Source organism: Rhipicephalus microplus, unplaced genomic scaffold (genome assembly GCF_043290135.1).
Source record: "Rhipicephalus microplus isolate Deutch F79 unplaced genomic scaffold, USDA_Rmic scaffold_14, whole genome shotgun sequence".
Classification (NCBI taxonomy): Eukaryota; Metazoa; Arthropoda; class Arachnida; order Ixodida; family Ixodidae; genus Rhipicephalus; species Rhipicephalus microplus.
In genome coordinates, this window is record NW_027464587.1 from 23,887,046 (window position 1) to 23,905,933 (window position 18,888).

Below are 18,888 nucleotides of genomic sequence, written 5' to 3' on the forward strand. Positions count from 1 at the left end.
TCTATGCAGAGGAAATTGCCATACGTTCGTCAGAAAAATGGAAGACCGAGTGAATTTAGCTCATATTTCTACTTGCCAGGTTTGTGCAATTTTACTTTTTATTGCTGATTCACAATTATCGCACATTGGCAGGACTATGTCATGTTTTGTAATTAGCAGTGCTCACTAACTTTGCGTAGCAGTGCGTGACTCAAACAATTTTCAACAAATAATAAATATTGCAAATATTTTTTGGTGGTGGCGTCAACTGTGAAAAGAACTATGAAGTTGTCTCGTGTCAGTTCTGACGTTTGTCGAAAGTGATGCCGCTAAACATGAATATGTCGCTGAAACACGTATGGGTTATTTCTCCAGATTTCAAACTTCAGTTTCTAGCCCAGTGGGTAAATTTAGTCGTTGCGTCTACAATACACAATGTAACTCCAAGAGGCTGCTGAAAAAAGAAAGAGACGGAGTGCGGAAAGAAAGAACGGAACAAAGCATGCCACATTCCTGACTAAGTGGTTTGGCAATTGTGCCGAGGACTCGAGCACCTGCTTGGCTGCTCGCCTTTGTAGCTGGGGACTGCAGAAGCGTTTCTGAAACACAGAGAACTTGACTTTGCTTTCTTCTAGTTGTGAGACTCGTAGGACATCACCTGGTGGTCTTTCCTTCGCGGGGAGGTGAGAAATGTTTGGCAGTGTGTGTTTCATGTGACACTGTTTGGAGGGTAGTATAAATTGTACCTTTTTTGAAGGACTAGTCTGCACATGTGAAGGGGTGGCGACATAACGCGCGTCACGTTTTTTTTTTCTTGGGAGAGGAGGAGAGGTCACAAGGCCAAGCGGCCTCTACAAACATTGCACAGAATTGTGACAGTTGCTAACTGAGAGGTAGCTTGAATCGTCTGCAAATCATTCCAGAAAAATGCTGAGTCCCCAAGATTTTTCTACCAGTGCATGACAGATAACTTCAGAGGCTACGGACCCCCAGTTTCAATTTCGGTAACCTTCATAGAGGTGCTTTTCAGACTTGAAAAGGGCCCAGTGACAAGTTTGTTGATAGTTTGCGGGCAAGATGGTGGGAAAAAAACTTGCATGTGCGCAGTAACTAAAATATAGGGGCTCAGAGGCTTGATGGAGAAAACAACGAAAGGCTTACGCATCTGTCTTTTTGCTCTGCAGTTAGCCGTGGTCGCGGCCGGTGCGTCGGTGTTTGGCCTTCCGGACGACATTCCGCCCTAGGGAGGAATTTGCAAGGCCGTGCCTGCCATGGATCTGCGCCTGTTGGAAACAACTTGCGTGAACCTGTCCGTGCACATGGAACGCCCCCTGGAATATCACCGATGCGCAGCCGCGACGACAACGTCATCAAGTTTGGAAACGATATTACCAAGCATTCAGCAGTATCTTTTCTGTAGGCACGGAGACACGATAGAGGACACAACGAAGGGCTTACGCATCTGTCTTTTCGGTCTGCAGGTTGGTTGCTTTGCCAAAAAACCATCTGACAGCTTCCGATCAGATGATCTCTTCCTTGTCGTGCTTTCGTGCCCTGAATCAGTTCGCGAGTGTGCATTCCATCTTCGATGCCTCCTGCTCCTGGGAGGTGAGATCGAAACGAATCCTGGCCCTATGACTAAAACTCACGAAGAGAAGCTTAATTCAGTTTTTGATAGCATGCAATGTATTGAAGCTAACAATGTGAGCCTTCTCAAATCATTGAACCAGGTTTTGCTCCTACATTCCACCTCAAAAAAGATTTCGAATCTCTGGTGCAAAGAGTAGGTGAGCTCGAGAACAAACTTTAGTCAATGTTGACACAGCACTCTTCCATGAACGCGGAAAACATCTCCAAGATGCGAGTAATAATCGATGAATTACAGTAAAAGGTGACAGGGAGCAATTCAGGGTTTCGCCCCACGCATGAGTAAGAGATTTCAAAAATTCAAGACAAAATAGATGACTTGGAAAACCGCTCCCACCGGTCTTACTTTTTTTACGGAGTCTCCTATACTGACGGTTGCGAGTCGTGGGAGGCCTCTGAGAGAATCGTAAAGGAGCTCTGTTCAAGCCATTTTGGCATATCTGTTTCGTCTATTTCTAGAGCTCACCGCCTGGGCCAGTTTTCCGCGGATAAGAAGCGTCCAATGATTGCAAAATTTTTCAACGAGAAGGAAGTCGAATTCATTTTGAGCAAGGGCTTCAAACTGAAAAACAGAACACTAAGCGTACCTCGAGACTATTCTGAGGTCGTGCGCGACAAAAAACGGAAACTGCTGCAGCTTTCAAAGAACTTAAAAAAAGGACGGTGACCCGTATTTATCTCGTTTACATTAAGTTGTTCGTTAACGATGACGTTTACATGTGGGACACGGAATCGAATAGTGCTAAACAACTGTCAAGTCGCAACAAAACTTGACGAATCTCAAATGTTCATCCCCCTGTCTTCTCGTATCACCAACGAGTACCTTTAAATCAGCCATCTGAAGCAAACGAATCATCAACTAAATCCCTTGATCACGTACACGGCTTTCATTTTCCTTACAACCAAGCCAGAAGTACCCTCACTAAACGGAACAAAAAAACTTCATCCCAAAGCTCAGGAGTTAAAGCGTCGACAAATAAGGCATCACACGAAATAGATTTCGCAAATATGAATGCGCGCAACATCATGAGCAAATTAGATTCTTTAGAATCGTTGCTTATAGGCTTCAAACCCGACTTCTTGGCCGTTACTGAAACGTGGCTAACAAGTGATATCGAAGATGCTGACCTAGCATCCCTAAACTACGCGATCATACGCAAAGATAGACCAACACGAGGCGGCGGCGTAGCTGCCTTTCTAAGTAAAAGGATCCCCTTCACATTACTTCCAGACGTAGAAGGCGTAGAGGCTGTATTTTGCAAACTTAAATTCACAACCCCCGTTATCGCTCTGGGGTGTGCATACCGCGCTCCTTCATCAAACCATGAGTTTATGGACGCCCTGTGCACGTATATGCGGCGTCACGCATCTAATGCCAGAGTTATTCTAGTGGGGGACTTTAATCTGCCTGACTTCAACTGGGAATCAATGCAGTACCACAGCGCCTGCTCAGAAATGATTTACGATTTATTTATTTCTTTAGACCTTTCACAAATAGTGAGGCAGCCTACGCGTGTACAGGTACACAACTCGAGTGTGTTGGACTTAATCTTTCTCACTGATAACTTTCCGGTACATGAAGCAAAGATAGAACTGTTAGACGGCATTTCAGACCATAAAATAACCTATTGTAGGATACCTATAAGGACATTAAAACGCCTGCATACAGAGGAAACATTTCCAGACTTTTGTAATGCCAATGACGTAGCGATTCATGACTTACTTTTTGGCAAATTTCCATCATTTCAAGAATTAGCCTCTGACTCCACAGTGACTAAGGAAATGTTGTGCCATAATTTCAAAGAAATTATTCTTTAATGCTTTCAAAACCGCGTTCCATTGAAGAAAAAGAAGACCAGAAAGATGAATCTGTTGGTCGCACGTGTCGTTATACATGATAAAAGAAAGGTGAAGCGTTTGAGAAAAAAATCTAAAAGATAAACCGAATATTTATAGCCGACAAAATCTGGCGCAGATAAAACTGACATGAAAATAAAATAAGGGCAGCCAAGTCTACTTATTTTGAAAAAAGAACTCTACCTCGGTTCATAAAAAGTTGCCCAACAAAATTTTGGCAATACTTGAATCCTAAGGTTCATAAAATGACCCACGAAACGCCTGAAGAAAATGCCTAATCCGCAAACGTATTAAATGGCTATTTCCAATCAATTTTTTTCAGTTGATGACGGAAAACAGCGTCACGTAGCAATTATAGACAAGAAATCTTTTAAGCGATTATTCGTGTTTTCAACTTACTACTGAAGTTGGATGGCAAAAAAAAAAGTTTCGGAGCAGACAACATATATAACGCATTTTTAAAAATGTATGCCGAGTGAATAACAAACTACCTGTGCCTGCTTTTTAACCGATAATTGTCGTTGCGTACCCTACCAAAGGATTGGAAAACAGCAAAAGTGATTCCTATACATAAGTCCTGAAATAAAAACGAACCTTCCAATTATCCGGCCATCTCCTTAACACGTATGGTTGATAAACTGCTCGAACACATAACGTTAAAGCACATTGCGAAGCACCTTGAAGAATACCAAATACTGTCCCCTTTTCAACACGGCTTCCGCCAGGCGTATGTTTACTGTAACACAACTCATTGAAATGGTTCATGACGCCTCATTAAGCATCGACCACCAAAAACAAATTGACCTTATTCTGCTAGATTTCTCGAAAGCATTTGATCGGGTGTCGCACAGCAAACTTATCTTGGAACTCCAACTTTTTCTAGGCAAGGGCCAAATTCTTGACTGGATTTCTAACTTCCTAACAGACAGCTTGCAGTTCGTAGAATTAAACCATGTCCAATCTTCAATCGTACCGGTGACCTCTGGCGTACCGCAAATCAGTGTTTTGGCGCCGGTATTATTCTTACTTTTCGTGAATAGTCTTTCTTCACCGTTTAATGTTAAATGGAGATTATTTGCAGATGACTGCATTCTGTACAAAGAAATCTACTCACACGATGACTATATCGCCTTAAATACAGCGCTACACGCAGTTTGAGCCTGGTGCAGTGATTGGCAAATGAACATCAACGAAAAAAAGTCCGCGCTTTTATCCATAACTAAAAAAAAGCATCCATACAATTTCAATTACGCCATCAATTCAGCTACCCTTTCTAAGTCACGAAACATAAGTATCTAGGAGTCATTCTGTCACATGACCTACGGTGGGAGTCTCATATCCATTACATCACATCATCTGTGCTGAAAAGACTGTTAGTTAAATAAAGGCGATTACAGCAAGCACCACCACACACAACGTTACTGGCTTACAATACACTTATACGACCCATCCTGGAGTACGCAAACACTGCCTGGTTACTGTACACACAAAAAAACTAACCAGCAAGCTCGAAGGTGTTCAACGACAAGCGCTTAGGGTCATTTTTAACAAATATAACCGAACAGATTCACCTACGGAGTTGCTTAAGAGGGCTCAACTACTAACCATAAAAAAGCCGGGCGATATTGGCACGCTTAAAGCCGATGTACCAACTGTTACATGGTTACCTAAACATAGACAAGTCCGGCAACATAAAGCTATCCGCAGCTAGAACTACCCGCCACAAATACTCTCATACCCTCGCCCCTTACTGAGTACACAGATGCCTTCAAATTTTCGTTCTTCCCGCTTGCGATCAGGGAATGAAATAAGCTGTCCCCCTCCATTACCAGTAGCACATCCTTAGCCACTTTCTCAAAACTAGTAGAAAGCGACTTGATAGCCTCGCAAACATGATATGGTGCTATGTGATCTTTCTTGTTATTTAAGTAAAAGGCCAATATGACTGTACTTTCACAAATGTTCTTGTATGTTTTCTTTTTTGTTGTTGTTGTTTTGTCAATTTTTCTTATTGTTTTTTCCCTTTCTATTGACTGTACCTAATCACTGCCTTAGATTGTCCACCTGTTATAATCCCTCTGGGCTTGACAGTATGTATAAATAAGTAAATATAAACTGTTAATAACGAGTCGTATTTTCCTCACTGCAGCAAAAAGTGCGGATGTCTGCTTGAGCTCCATAGCGTTCACAGCCACGCGCCACAAAACAAACGTCAAGTATCTTGACGCCTTCTGAAGTGTGGAAACAATATTTTAGGTATGCCAACTTCTTGATAAAAAATGTGTTTGCCTGCACAATACTTACTCTCAAATAACGGTAACACTTGTATTGCGAATGATCATTGTGTCTTCAAAGATCATTGATGTGATACCATTTGCTTGTTGTAGTGGGCAGTGACCAGTCTAGCAGAGAGGTAGCAAGAATAGAGCTTGAACTGCCCGAAATTAACAAGACGGTCACCATTTACCTCTAACAAAGCTGAGCTTTGTTAAATATTTTGTTCGCTTATGTAGGTCATGTTATATCTTGCTTTCTAGGCACCCGGCCTTCACTGACTACAGCGGGACATAACGCATTTACTCTCAACATCGGTCACCTTGGACACCTAGAAAATTAGACGTTCGCAGAAAACGTAGATGCACTCGAGCGTATTTTTCCAATGAACTTCTTCGAGTGCTCACTGGTTGCAGCCACAAATGCGTAAGCCGCCTATTCCCCTGCACCTCCCAAATGACAAATGCAATACCCGGGCTGGTTTTGAAGCTTTCACTCGCTAAGCCAAGGGTCCCAATCAGCTAGCGTGCTGTCCAAACACTCAAAATAGTAAAAGCACAAAAAGGGTTGGAGGGGGGAGGCAATTTCAAATTTGGAGCGAAAGAATTAGAACCTTGAAAAAAGAAGACTTTGCGTGAGTTTTCACGATAATCATATCACATGCTAGTGCTTTGAGCGCTCACATAGGTGAGCACTAAAGAAGCAATCGTTTCGTGTGATCACTTCGTATACCACACCACGGTGCTGCTGTTCTAAATCTGGAATGAAAATATCTGCATTATCATGTCCACAAACTGATCAGATTCTGACAGGTATACCCTCACATTCGTGAAAGCCCAGTAAGTGCGCAGGTGGGGTGTGAAATTTCTGTCCCCAAAAGACTTCCAAAATCCCATATGCGTTTGTCTTAGAGGGTCTGAAAGCCGAAGCAGCCATCCGTTTCTGCGTCTCGGTCCACTGTATGCACTCGCCATGCGCTTTCTGCATTTCATGCGATTTGTCAGTTTCTCGGGGATCTGTCTAATTCCGACCAAGTGGCAATGTCACTTGATGACGTCATGATTTCAAAATGTTTGATTATCTGTGATGTCAACCAATGATTTTATGTAGCACTTGTGTAGGCAGCCACAGGCAATTTTCTGGCTTGATAAGGCCTCTAAACTTCCAGACCATGTGTGCTGTGCTGTTTATTTTGTAGGAGCGCGCGAATATTATTAACTTTTCACACTGATTTGAATACTGCCAAAGGCATATCAAATAAATACCCACTTTTTAGATTAGAAATCGGCATGAATATGATATCATTAGATCCGTTGTTCAAAATTCAGCGGGTGCAATTTGCATCTGTCTTACAAACTAATTGCGGTGCGTGTGTAACTCGTTTTACAGCTGAAAGAATTGCCTCTCGTTAGTTTCAATAAATCTGAGCACTTAATTCGTGTATCTAAGAGTGAGACCGCCCTCTAAGTATGAATGTTGCGCTGCTTGACCTCATCTTTCCTTCTGTCGTCTCACCACGCTTGCACCACATCATTACCAACGTCACCCCGATCCCCATTTATATTCTTGAAGGTTTCAAGTAGCTATGTCAGAAAGAAAAAGAAAGTGACAAACGATACATTTATTTAGCGATGCATGAGGCTAGTAATGTTTTGGCTAGCAAATTCTTTTCGCCGTTCATGCCCATGAATCACAATTTTTTTGCTCACTGCAAGGCACGAAAAACGACTTTGTGTAATGATAGCCAGGAAGTAGTAAAAGATAGTTTTACGGGTAGCTTCTGTATGTAGCGACATAAGTATCAAGCGGACCTTGCGCAACACCCACAGTATATGATCAGAGGGATCCACTGTTAAAGGTAACTCTGGAGTTTGTGTCATCCCCTCTGGTGTTTTTTTCACAAACTGCCACATCTAGTGGCCACGTGATCAAGTAGAAGAGGTGAGATTTGACATCCTCTGAAACGGGTTCGCAAACCTCGCCAGCTATCGCTCGTGTCTCTCAACTCACTACATTCTCTCTGGAGGATTCCTAGAACGAATATGAATAGCAGCGGCAGTGAATGATGCTACCGGCTGGAGAGTAAAGCAGAGAAAAGGGGGTCATCTTAGCACTTCTGTTGAAGGAAGAGTGCATGATGTAAAGCAGAGGGGGAGAAAGGGAAGTAGCAGGACAGGAAGCTTACATATGCCGCAGGGACGGCTGACGTCATGCCCGTCAAGGTGCTGCCTCATAAAGACTGGTGTGCAGCTAAGGCCTGCTAGCAATGTTTCAAAAATACAGGCAGATCTTCATAAACACTGAAAGTAAATGGTTTATCGGAACAGAAGCAGCTCTCAAGTGGAATTTCGATGCTTTCGCCTTTTTTTCGTTTTTGTCAAGTGTGCTGTAAGCTCCGACAGAGGCATTATAGAGTGATGCATATTAGAGTAATTTGAGTGTCAGAGAGACAGTATGTGGTAAACGAAATGTCGTAAAATGCAGGTATTATGTTGCTTCGCACGAGTCAGATTGTTGCTAATATAAGTTATACAAATATAAAGAAGACTACGCACTGTACGCGAGTTAACCATGTATTGTGAATTTGCAGCCTAACATGATATTCAAGGGAATGCCTCTGCGAAGCCATTGATACAGTGTCTTCATGACGAGAAAGTACATTAATGTTTCATTTTTTACGACAAAGTGTAGAGCAAAAATGAGCTTGTCCTATTCTAAAAAAATAGGAAATTTCACGTAAGGCAAATACATTAAATTGGGTCAGTTTGTTTCGATGCTTTAAATGTAGAAGGAGCAATCTGATAGAGTGAGCAGCAGTTGTTGAGCTAACTAGCAACTAAAAGTTTGGTAGTTAACTGTTGCACTTCTTGAATTAACACAGGTGGTGTAGCCAATTAGAAGAGACGCACAGATAACAATTTCCACAAAAAAACAGTTTACTCGCAATAGCATAATTATGAGATGGTAGATTATCGGTAGTCAACGCATGACATGAACGCTGAGTAGTAATGTTTATTTTGCCTCTGGAGGGAATTATGTACGCAAAGATAGAAAGCAAGTCTTTAAATATTTGTTTTTTGTTCGGATAATTATTTTTTTCTCTGGAAATATTTGAAGATATCTCAACTTAACATATAAAAAAAATATGCTCCTTAGTGATTATAATATGTACTCCGACTTTACTCCACAAAATATAACAAATCTACACAGACATTTCACCTCTTATGTGAGTGGAATCCTCAGTGTGCACTGGCAACAATTGTTTGGATGTGACCGAATTCTCTGATTGTCTCGTATGTGTCTACTCAGCCGGATGGAGGCCGCAATTTTTGTTGCACGCTGGCTGGTCATGACGGTTTAACCACGACTCGAAAAGCTTTCTCTTTCCTCTTTTTTTGTTCCCGAGCCAGCGTCATCAAATTACGGAAGTCAAAGGCATGTCCCATTTTCAAGCAGGGTTTGATGAGTTTTATCTGAAAATGCGTGCGTTTTGCAATGTCCTCTTTCTGTTCATTAAAACTCGTTGACCACTTCCTACCAGTTTCGCCAATATAAGTGGTGTCACAGCCACCACAGAGGAACTTGTAAAAAAAATCCTGTTTTGACCATTCGCAGGGGTGCTCTCTTTGGGCTTAGAGAGCGCGTTTACCAAGGTACAATTAGGCTTGAAAATTGTTTTGTCCCCGGTGGAAGAAGTGCTATTCGAAAATCGTCTTGAAAACCTTCAGCTTAAGGTACAGACACAACGGGTTTTGTGTTTTTTCGCGATTTCCTTGTTCCATTTTGCATGCGTTTCTGGGTGTCGTTGATAAACCTGCTCAGATAACGGCTTCAGTACAATTCACAAACCACGTTTTCCATCTATATGACTGCAAGTGCTGATCAGTGATGTAAGCGACGCTGCATGCATCAGTGCAGGAAGCGACCAACAGGGCTTAAAGAGCACAAAGGAGACGTTGCAAAAGCCACCCATGCCACGCATTATAAGACAAAACTCGTCCTACACTGCTCGACGATGGGACATGCCTTCGACTTCAGTAATGAGACAACGCTAGCTCCGGAACAAAAGTGGGGCAAGAGAAATCTTCTCGAGTCGTGATTCAATATTGTGACAACTTGGCGTGCGACAACAACCGCGGCCGCATGCTAAGCGACATACGAGACAAGCAGCAAGCTGTGTAACGTCCGCTCATTTGGTGCCAGGACATACTGAGAATGCCAGCTGCGTATTTGACGAAACTTCTATGTAATGTTTTGCTATATTTTGCTTTGTTAAGTATTTTTATTCATGAACTGGCCTGTCTTTTGGAGCATTTTTACATCTGCTCTTTAGTTATAACTCTGCTTCATACTGTGGTGTACCAAAAAACATGCTGATAATTTTATCTTGATGTTTTGGATGAAATTTTTTTATTTTGTTTTAGGTACATACGCACGTGTGGAAGCATAAAATTAGCAGTGGAATTTCTTTTTACTTTCACACAGGGCAACCTCATCTTGCTGGGTTGGATACTAATCGGGATGCACCAATCACGTACAATGAAATTACAAAGCACTTTTACTTGGAACGCCGCATTTTTCCACCCCCACATCCGAAACTTAACCGACCGCAGGCATTAACCCTACGCCTATTACACACACACGTACCCAAACCTTGCCACGCTTCACATTTATTATCCCGATGCATACCCCAGCGACATATGCCCATCATGTGGACACACAGCGACACTCGAACACATGCTCTGGGAGTGTAGAACAACTCCTCCTGACTCTACATCAAGCAAGTGGGAGAGGTCCCTCAGGAGCTCACTTCTCGCCGACCAGCAATGGGCTGTCCAGCAGGCCCACGAAGCGGCCGCCAGGTACTCCCTGTCGGTCCCTACGTGGGAGACGCCCGCTACGCGCTAAGCGCGTCCTGCAGGACCGAAATAAAGTTTTTTCATTCCATTCCATTCACACCAATGCTGCTGATGAGGAGTGACAGAAAGGAATACTACGCTGTGCGTGCCATCTGTTTAGTAAGCACCATACTATAGGCAATTTTAAATACCTAACAATTTTCTTTGTGCAGTACCTATATTAATTAACTCAAAAAACTTTGCAACCCTGAAAATAACTAGGTAGGCTTAATTTGCTTACGCTGCCCCGCCGCGGTTGTCTAGTGGCCAAGGTACTAGGCTGCTGACGCGCAAGTGGTGGGCGTGAATCACGGCTGCGGTGGCTGCATTTTCGATGCAGGTGAAAATGCTGTAGGCCCGTGTGCTCAGATTTGGGTGCACAATAAAGAACCCCAGATGGTCTAAATTTACGGAGCCCTCCACTACGGCGTCTCTCATGATCATGTGGTGGCTTAAAGACGTTCAACCCCACATATGAAACACTATATATGTTTGAGATTAAGAACTGAAATAAGATGGTAAATAAGCTCGAAATGTTTACTCTTTGCCATCAGTAATTAGTAAGGAGCCAATCATTCAGCTCAACAAAGCTTCACAAATTTCATCTCTGCACTAATTGAGTTACCTCAATGCTGCGTTTTTTCCCTGCTAGATTGTTACGTAGCTTTCCGTCAGTCATGGCACAGCTTTAATAGAATGTTGCAGACAGATTCTGTCAGCTGATTATCTGCAGTCTTTTGGAGAAGTGTTCCCATTTAATTACTTTGTTTGCTTGATAAGCTACTAGTATGGCTCTAATCACTTCCTCTTCATATTACAGGCCGTCATTGCCAACCGCTTGCCTCACAACATGGCTTGTTCCACGGTCGTCACAGCCATCACCCTGCAATTGCTGTTTGCTGGCATAGTCGACCATGTACCCCTTTTGGACGTATCCTGACCTTGCAACCTTGTTCACTCAAGTCGAACCACATTGGCGAATTCTCGAGCATAGACTAGCAGCTTCAACATGCTGCTCAGTTTGCATATGTGAACTCCACCGGGTATGTGAACTGTTGTGGCAGTATGGCTGATAGTTGCTTCTCTGATGGTGATGCAGGTTAAGGTTGGTGCACACCGGCGACTAGCCGCGGTCGCGCGACCATTTGCGACTGGCGACCAAACTGCGAGCGACGTTCACACCGGCAAGGATTCATGCGAGCGACCGGAAGTCGCAAACCCGGAGAGTCACGTACAGATCTCGTTATCAACGCGAACTTGGGCGACCGGCGACGATCAGCTGATCAGATACGGAGCCCGCTGAGCGCGATGCGCTTGTTTTTGACGGCTGTGTTTGCGTAGCGTTCCCCCGGCAGCATCATAGACTTCGAGTCGAGTGATGAAGAAGAGGTTGTGGCGGTGCTGATGTGCTCAGCCAACGTGTCAGCGCTGGCAGCACGAAAACGTTCAAAGCAAGCAAGGCGGTGGTGGTTGAGACCGTCCCTTCGCTCGCGAGAAGTGGCTGGCCACACAGGGCGTCTGCTTCCCGACTTGCGCTCGCACGACGAGGAGTATTTCCGAGAGTAAGTTTATGGTTGTTTTACGTGCTTATAAGATAGTGCATAACATGTTATCTCATTCTTTTTATGGTGGTTAGCTTCATGCGGATGCCGCCACGAACGTTCGACACTTTGCTCGAACTGCTGCGCCCCCCAATATACAAGCAGGACACAAACCACCGGCCTACAATTTCGGCGCACGACTGCCTGGCCATGACCATTAGGTAAGAGCGTGTGGTTTGAAGATTAATATGCTGTGGCTTGTGGCTGCGCTTCGCTTGTAAGGAAGTTTCGCTTGGGCGGATAGAACGAATTGCATTTATGACGTATGCGGGCTCGATGGTGCAGTCGTTACTGCGGTCGGCAGTTTAGGCGTAAATGAAGGGTTTGATTGCGGCCGCATCGATCGCCTTTAGGTGGAGGCGAAATGCACTTAAGTTGGCGCGTTTGTTGCGCACGTACGTTAAGAATCTCAGGTGGTGAATATTTCAAAACCATCTGTTGTGGCTTATTGCGTAACCAGTACGTGGTTTCCGCTTGTAAAATCACAGAAAATGGGATTGTGCGCTACACAATGACATTACATTGTGGACGTGTCAGTTCCCGTTTTCTGTTATCCTGGTGCACAGGTACTATCTTGAGCGCAATTATGATGTTATAAAATAAGTGAAACACAATCCTCAGCTTTGCGAGTACAATTATGCACAAATATTTAGGACAAATTGATGTGCTGTTCAAGGCACTCAAAGAGTATTCATGCCAAAAATATTTTTCAGCATCGAGGAGGGAGGAGGTTCAACCAACCACCCTTTATGTATCTGCATGCACGACGGTGTGTGTTTGCACAAGTACACATGCGAAATTTCTCACAAACATGACCAGCGTTTAACCCCTGCACCTTGCTACAATTTTACGTATGTTCTGTTGAATTGACAGTGACACAATACACTGTGGACAGTAGCGCAGTGGCAATACATATTGTGGACGGTAGCACATTGTGTGAAAGCAATTTAAACAATAGACTTGAGTGATGTACGTTTTGCGAAATAGGTTCTCCTCGAATTTACAGCTTTTCAGAAATCCATGCTAAGCAAATTGCTACAGGTACGTTTAGGTTGCCCTTCTTCAACCTGAGTAATATGAGCACGTACGCTCTTCCATGAAAAGGTTGATGCATGCTTATGATTTGCCAAAATGTGTAGGCACAGAAATATTCACTGCATATACGACAGCTTGCGGAGTGCACAAGCAGTGCTACTGTTCGCGACCAGTCGCAAATGGTCGCGCGACCGCTCCTAGTTGCCGGTGTGCACCAGCCCTAATTAGGTTTAACTGTACAGCGCAATCGTTCTCTCAAAAGTGCACAATGGTTTTGTCCAAATGCGAGCAGTTGCTGACCTTGGCTGTCATGAAACTTGACATATCGAAATTTCTAAAGTTAGTCAGTAAATATGCATTCTATCAGAAGCTGTGATGATGCCGTAGAAAATAGACAGCAGAGGTAGCGCTCATTATTACATAAAAATGAGGAACACTTTGGCAATGTAGCGTCATGACTATGACACTGAAATGCAACTATGCGTGAGATTTTCAAGCTCAGCATGCTCCTTTTACAGTGTGTGTCTTCCATCATGGCTGTGCCGACAGAAATTTCACATGGCACTTATGCGTTTTAGGTATGCCAAGGAAGTGCGAGATAAATTGGCGCACTACTTCGTCACAGACGGTCAGGTGCCTTGGCAGGACAAAGTGGTGAACAGCACTCGAGGCGTACAAGGTGAAGGTGGGTTGTAAATGCATTTTATTGCTTACAGAACTTATGTACATAGCATCTTCTTAAGCTAAACAAACAAGAGAAAAATCACCCGTGACACAACAGATACATTACAGGGAAAACTGTCATGTCCAAATATAATCATGAAAACACAAAAATAAATAATTCATGTTAAAATATTTGGGTTATTGCACGGTTATCACTACAATTATCACAGAAATAAGTTGCCCTAAAGGGGTCATGACACCCAATTTTCAACCATAATGTGTGTTGTATAAGCTGATTCTTGTATGTTCACATACAAGCTGGCAAAATTCAAGCGATTTGGTCAAGCTGCTAATTTTTAATCGCATATTTTTATAAACGAGCTAGTCGCCTGACAGTTGGGCAATACTGACGCACTCACTATCCATGACATCACGAACCGCTTGCTCGACAAGCTGCTGCACAGTGCAATCTGGCAGACGGTCGTGTTCCGTCATCAACTGCGCTTGCAATCAAATTTTTTCGCATTGTTGAACTCTCCACTAAACCTAAATGACTTCCAGGGGTCGAAACATGGCTACTGTGTCAGCAATGTAGCGCTGGTACTTGCAGCAAATAATTTCGGATGTCAAAACGGGTCCTGTGAATGTGCAATGCGTATACCATTTGCCATTGCTCCTTCGGCTTGTGACGTCTCGCATGCCATGACAAAATGGCGGTCACTTGTGGTAGGTTGAGTTTTAGGAGCCGAGCACTTCTACGGCATATTTTTGATTAAAATGATCTCTTAAGGCCCCTTTTCACACGTGTACTAGCACATTTTACTCTGTAGTTTTGTTTTTTGCTGACAACCGTCAATTGTTGAGTGACCAGTCATGACCCCTTTAAGTTGAGACTAGAAAAGTGAACACAAGATAAAAAAAGATGGGTGTCATTGACATTATATAAACACTTCAATTTGCTTCACTGCTCTGATGCAATTTTGCCTCTGCTTCACACAGCATAAGTTCTACTGCATGCATTACATCTTGTGCAATGTGAACTGGTAGCTCTCTGAGGCGTGCATCGGTACGTAGAGCGAAGAAACCAATGTTATCTTTTTTGATGACCCCCTTGTTCGCTCTGATGTGTTCAAGGTGCTCCATGCACGCTTGCGCCACAGCTTCATGGCTTGTGCCCTCTCCTGCATTGCTGCAAAGCAAGTGTGATCTGCGATTCATGCATATGAATGCTTTAAGGTTGCACTGTTACTTCGTGAAGCACCATTTAGCAAAAAAAAACTGTGTGAGAACAACAAGGTAGAAACAGAAGAAACAAGACAGAGCACTGACTTTCAACTGATGTTTGTGCTTTTCGGCACTAAGAAAGAAAAAAAATATAGAGGAACTGAAGCAAATTAAATAGCACACTTAAAAGATAAATGTGTCAATAGGGCGTCTACCTCTCTGTGCGAAATAAATGGGCTTTTGATCTTTGAAACGGACACTCGTGTTTTGGGACAGGGTGTTGATGTTCTGATATTAACGCCTAAATATTACGGTAGTTACATGGGTTCTGTCTGCCTTAGTATAAATGTGCCCACAATAAAAACATCAGTTTAAAGTCAGTGCTCTATCCTGTTTTTTCTGTTTCTACCTTGTCGTTCTCACACTCTTTTTTGTTACTATGTCTGTGTACCAACTTGACCGAGCGTTAACCTTATAAAGTTTTGTATTTTGTAGCATGCGCAGGATTGTTAGAAAAAAATCTGCAAGTTTATCCTCTAAGAGTCAGCGGTATATCTCACCTAGCGCCCTCGCAGGTCCGTTGTCGTCTTGACGAGCGTGACCTGCAGTGAATTATACATACTGCTTAAATGTACAGAAAGAGATCCTTTTCGAAAAGTTGTGATTGTGATCTCTTGCCAGGAGTACCTAAAATAATTTTTTCGTTTACACACCGTTTTGATGGTGGCTGCTCTCTTGAGGTGGTTGCTGAAGCATCACTGCAGAAGGAGGCAGTATTATTATACAACTTATAAAGTGTTACAATTGCGTGCAGCAGAATCTGGTGTCAAAACATTAGGCACTTTCTCCAAATGTGCTAGAACATGAAGAAGGTTACAAAACGTGTTTTTAAGATTTAATAGATTGGCTATCTATGCATACCCTTCATTTGTCATTACTTAGGTGGATTCATAAAGGTTTTACTCATTGCTGCAGGTGTCGACACCAGTCTCCTCAGCCGTATCAGGGGTACGTTCCGGTTCCGCTGCATGGCTTGGCCGAGGCGGTGATCTGCAGTGATGAAAGCTTCTCTCTATGTATTTGATGATGCCACTAGTACATGAACAGTTTTAGGCATTCTTCGGGAGTTAAAATGCCATTATGATTTCACTCAACACGAGGTTTATTTTACACTTGCGTTACCTCTTGATTGAGCACTGCTGTATGGAAGGTGTGCATACAGAAGTTTAATGTGCCTATTATGTTAATAAAATGCTATGTAGGTTGCGCATCTAAATGAGAACAAGAGATATTGTCACGGAGATGAAGTAAAGGTAGAGGAAGAACTCAAGCAGCTGATAAGCACGTGAGGGTGTTAATAAGCCATTGTGAATCTTGCCTGTGGGTTTTCCCTTGTAAACGCATTTTGTACAAAAGTCTCTAACCCCGTAACAATATCTCACTGGCTATGTGAATGAAATTTATACAGTCAATCCTAAATGGCTGTGCAAACGATGTGTCTGATGAAACTGTGCCTGCTGTCATTATGTTTCTTGAACACATGCTACATACGACTTTTGCAGCATCATTTTACTGCTAGGAATGAGTGAATGCTTCACATTATTCAGCTCACTTGTATTGCAATCAGCACTGGGCACTTGTTCATAACGAATTGACATGAATGTGTTGCCAGTGTATGCAGATAATGCATTAGTTTGCTTAATTGCGGCCTGTTGCTGATGAATACTTTGCTTTTTCAGAAATATTTGACGTTGTACAATAACCACATTCACACAGAAACAAGGCCTGTGCCCTCATGTATTCCTGTGTGCTTTTGTTCAGTGTTGAGTGCTGAATGTATTTAAAAAGATGCAGTGGTTTGGGCAAGCTAACGACCTGAACACCGCCTTTCAAGCACGCTTGTATTTTTCATAATTTTGCAAAGTACAATCACCTAGTAATAAAAAATAATGTTTCTGGGTTGAAGTCCATGCGTGTACAGCTACAAGTGCATGCACATGGTACTGAAAATTTTTGTGCATGCTCACCTCTCGTTAGCCTCTTCTGTTGTGATGTGGCTGCTGCAAGAGAACATGCAATATGTGATTCTGTCAGTGCTATTGTTTGCATTTTTAGAGCATTTTCACTGTTTTGCTACAATATAAGTACTTATGCTGCATTCTTGTAATGAATATGTGCAATGCTTGTCTATGAACAGCCTCATGACACATGCAATAAGCGATCTCTTTAGATTTTTAGATTTTGTATTAAGCCTTCCTTCTTTTGGTAAATGAGAGCCGAGAATGACACAGAAAGTACACTCAATTCTCTCATTCTTACTGTTCTGTCTTCAATATTCTGTTTTGTGAAGCTGTCCACGTGTTACTTGTACGGTATGCTATACTTTTTGTGTTGTGCTGATGCATTGTGCTATGCTAACCAAAACATTTCATTTTCTGTTCAATGGAGGGTAAGCATTATTCATTACCTTTGGTCAATGGCACTCATGTTGCACAGTACCCTAGAATGATGCACAGAGTTATTCTTCGTAGCTGTAGCCACAATTACTCGACATCAAAACAGCCCATTGCCACCATGTTCATGATCACATGCATGCCCACTGTGAATTACCTCTTGGGACTTCTATGTTTATGTGCAGTGTACTTATGTGTATTGATATGTGTGTATTTATGTGTATGTATAACAGTCATGTGAATTAAATCAACTTTTTTTTTGTTTAGTACTCAATAGTCAACTAATATTGAACTTCAGCCACAGGCTCAGATTCTCCTTCCATTAATTTAAGCATAGCCTCAAAATGGGGCCATTTTATTGTTGGAATGTCGGCTGCTCCGGCTCCACTTCTTTGTCTTTCACGTATGTCTTGTTGTTTGCTTTTGAAGATATCACGCAGGTTCTTAAATCGTTTCTCAACAAGGACACCTGAAAACAAAACCCTTGCTGTAAGAATGTATTGTGCATACTGTATTGCTGATAAATTTTCTACTTTATTTCAGCACAATTGTGAGCGGTCTTTATTTTCTTTGCCCAGATCATTTCGGCTGCAGCACCCTAGAAATCTGAATATTGGACATCAAAATGAATCGGATGCCATCTAACCTTAAGTATTGGTAGGGGCTTAAACATTGCAAAATCTCTGCCCATGATTGAGGGAACCTGCAGCCGAGGGTTCCAGAAATGCCGCCCACCTAGTGTTTTCGACTGTCCACCTACATGTGCACGACATCACAGCTGACGCAATGATTAGTTGCGCAAAGAGTTATGTACACTGTTTCTTGAAGGTAAGCATGTCTGCCAAGCTATTGTAACAAAGAGGCTGTTTATACCTTCGGCAATTGAAGTTCACTTGCAAAAAGTCTATTTCATGAACCAGCACATGATGGCTTTATCACCTTCAGAGTGAAACTTTCTAAGCATTACTGCATTGTGCAAAACTCCACAGGTGAGTATATACCATTGGTATCGGCCATGCGAAACTGTCGTGTACAGCGGGAGCGATTGTTGTCAAACAAAAGCAAACATGTTAAACAACTTGAAAAGAAGAATGAAACTAACTAGAGCAAGATGACAATTTTTGAGAGAAAGAAATGCAACAAACATAGTATATGACTCAAAGTGTAACATAGAAAGAGCGAGAGGAAGGAAATTATAAGAAAATAAAGGGACCAAAACATGAAAACATACCAACACATAGAAGCAGACATGAAAAA

At 42.6% G+C, this 18,888-nt stretch overlaps 1 protein-coding gene across 1 annotated transcript in view; it reads left to right on the top strand.

The window, feature by feature from the left end:
- Positions 1-18,179, top strand: part of LOC119180588 (uncharacterized) — a 495,071-nt gene extending 476,892 nt beyond the window's left edge. The window contains exons 2-5 of the mRNA XM_075882928.1: positions 11,755-12,217; positions 12,292-12,417; positions 13,870-13,976; positions 16,154-18,179. Of these exons, the coding sequence (XP_075739043.1) occupies positions 12,060-12,217; positions 12,292-12,417; positions 13,870-13,976; positions 16,154-16,227 (465 nt within the window). The 5' untranslated portion in view covers positions 11,755-12,059 and the 3' untranslated portion in view covers positions 16,228-18,179. The remainder of the gene's footprint in view (positions 1-11,754; positions 12,218-12,291; positions 12,418-13,869; positions 13,977-16,153) is intronic.
- The last annotated feature ends 709 nt before the right edge of the window (positions 18,180-18,888 follow it).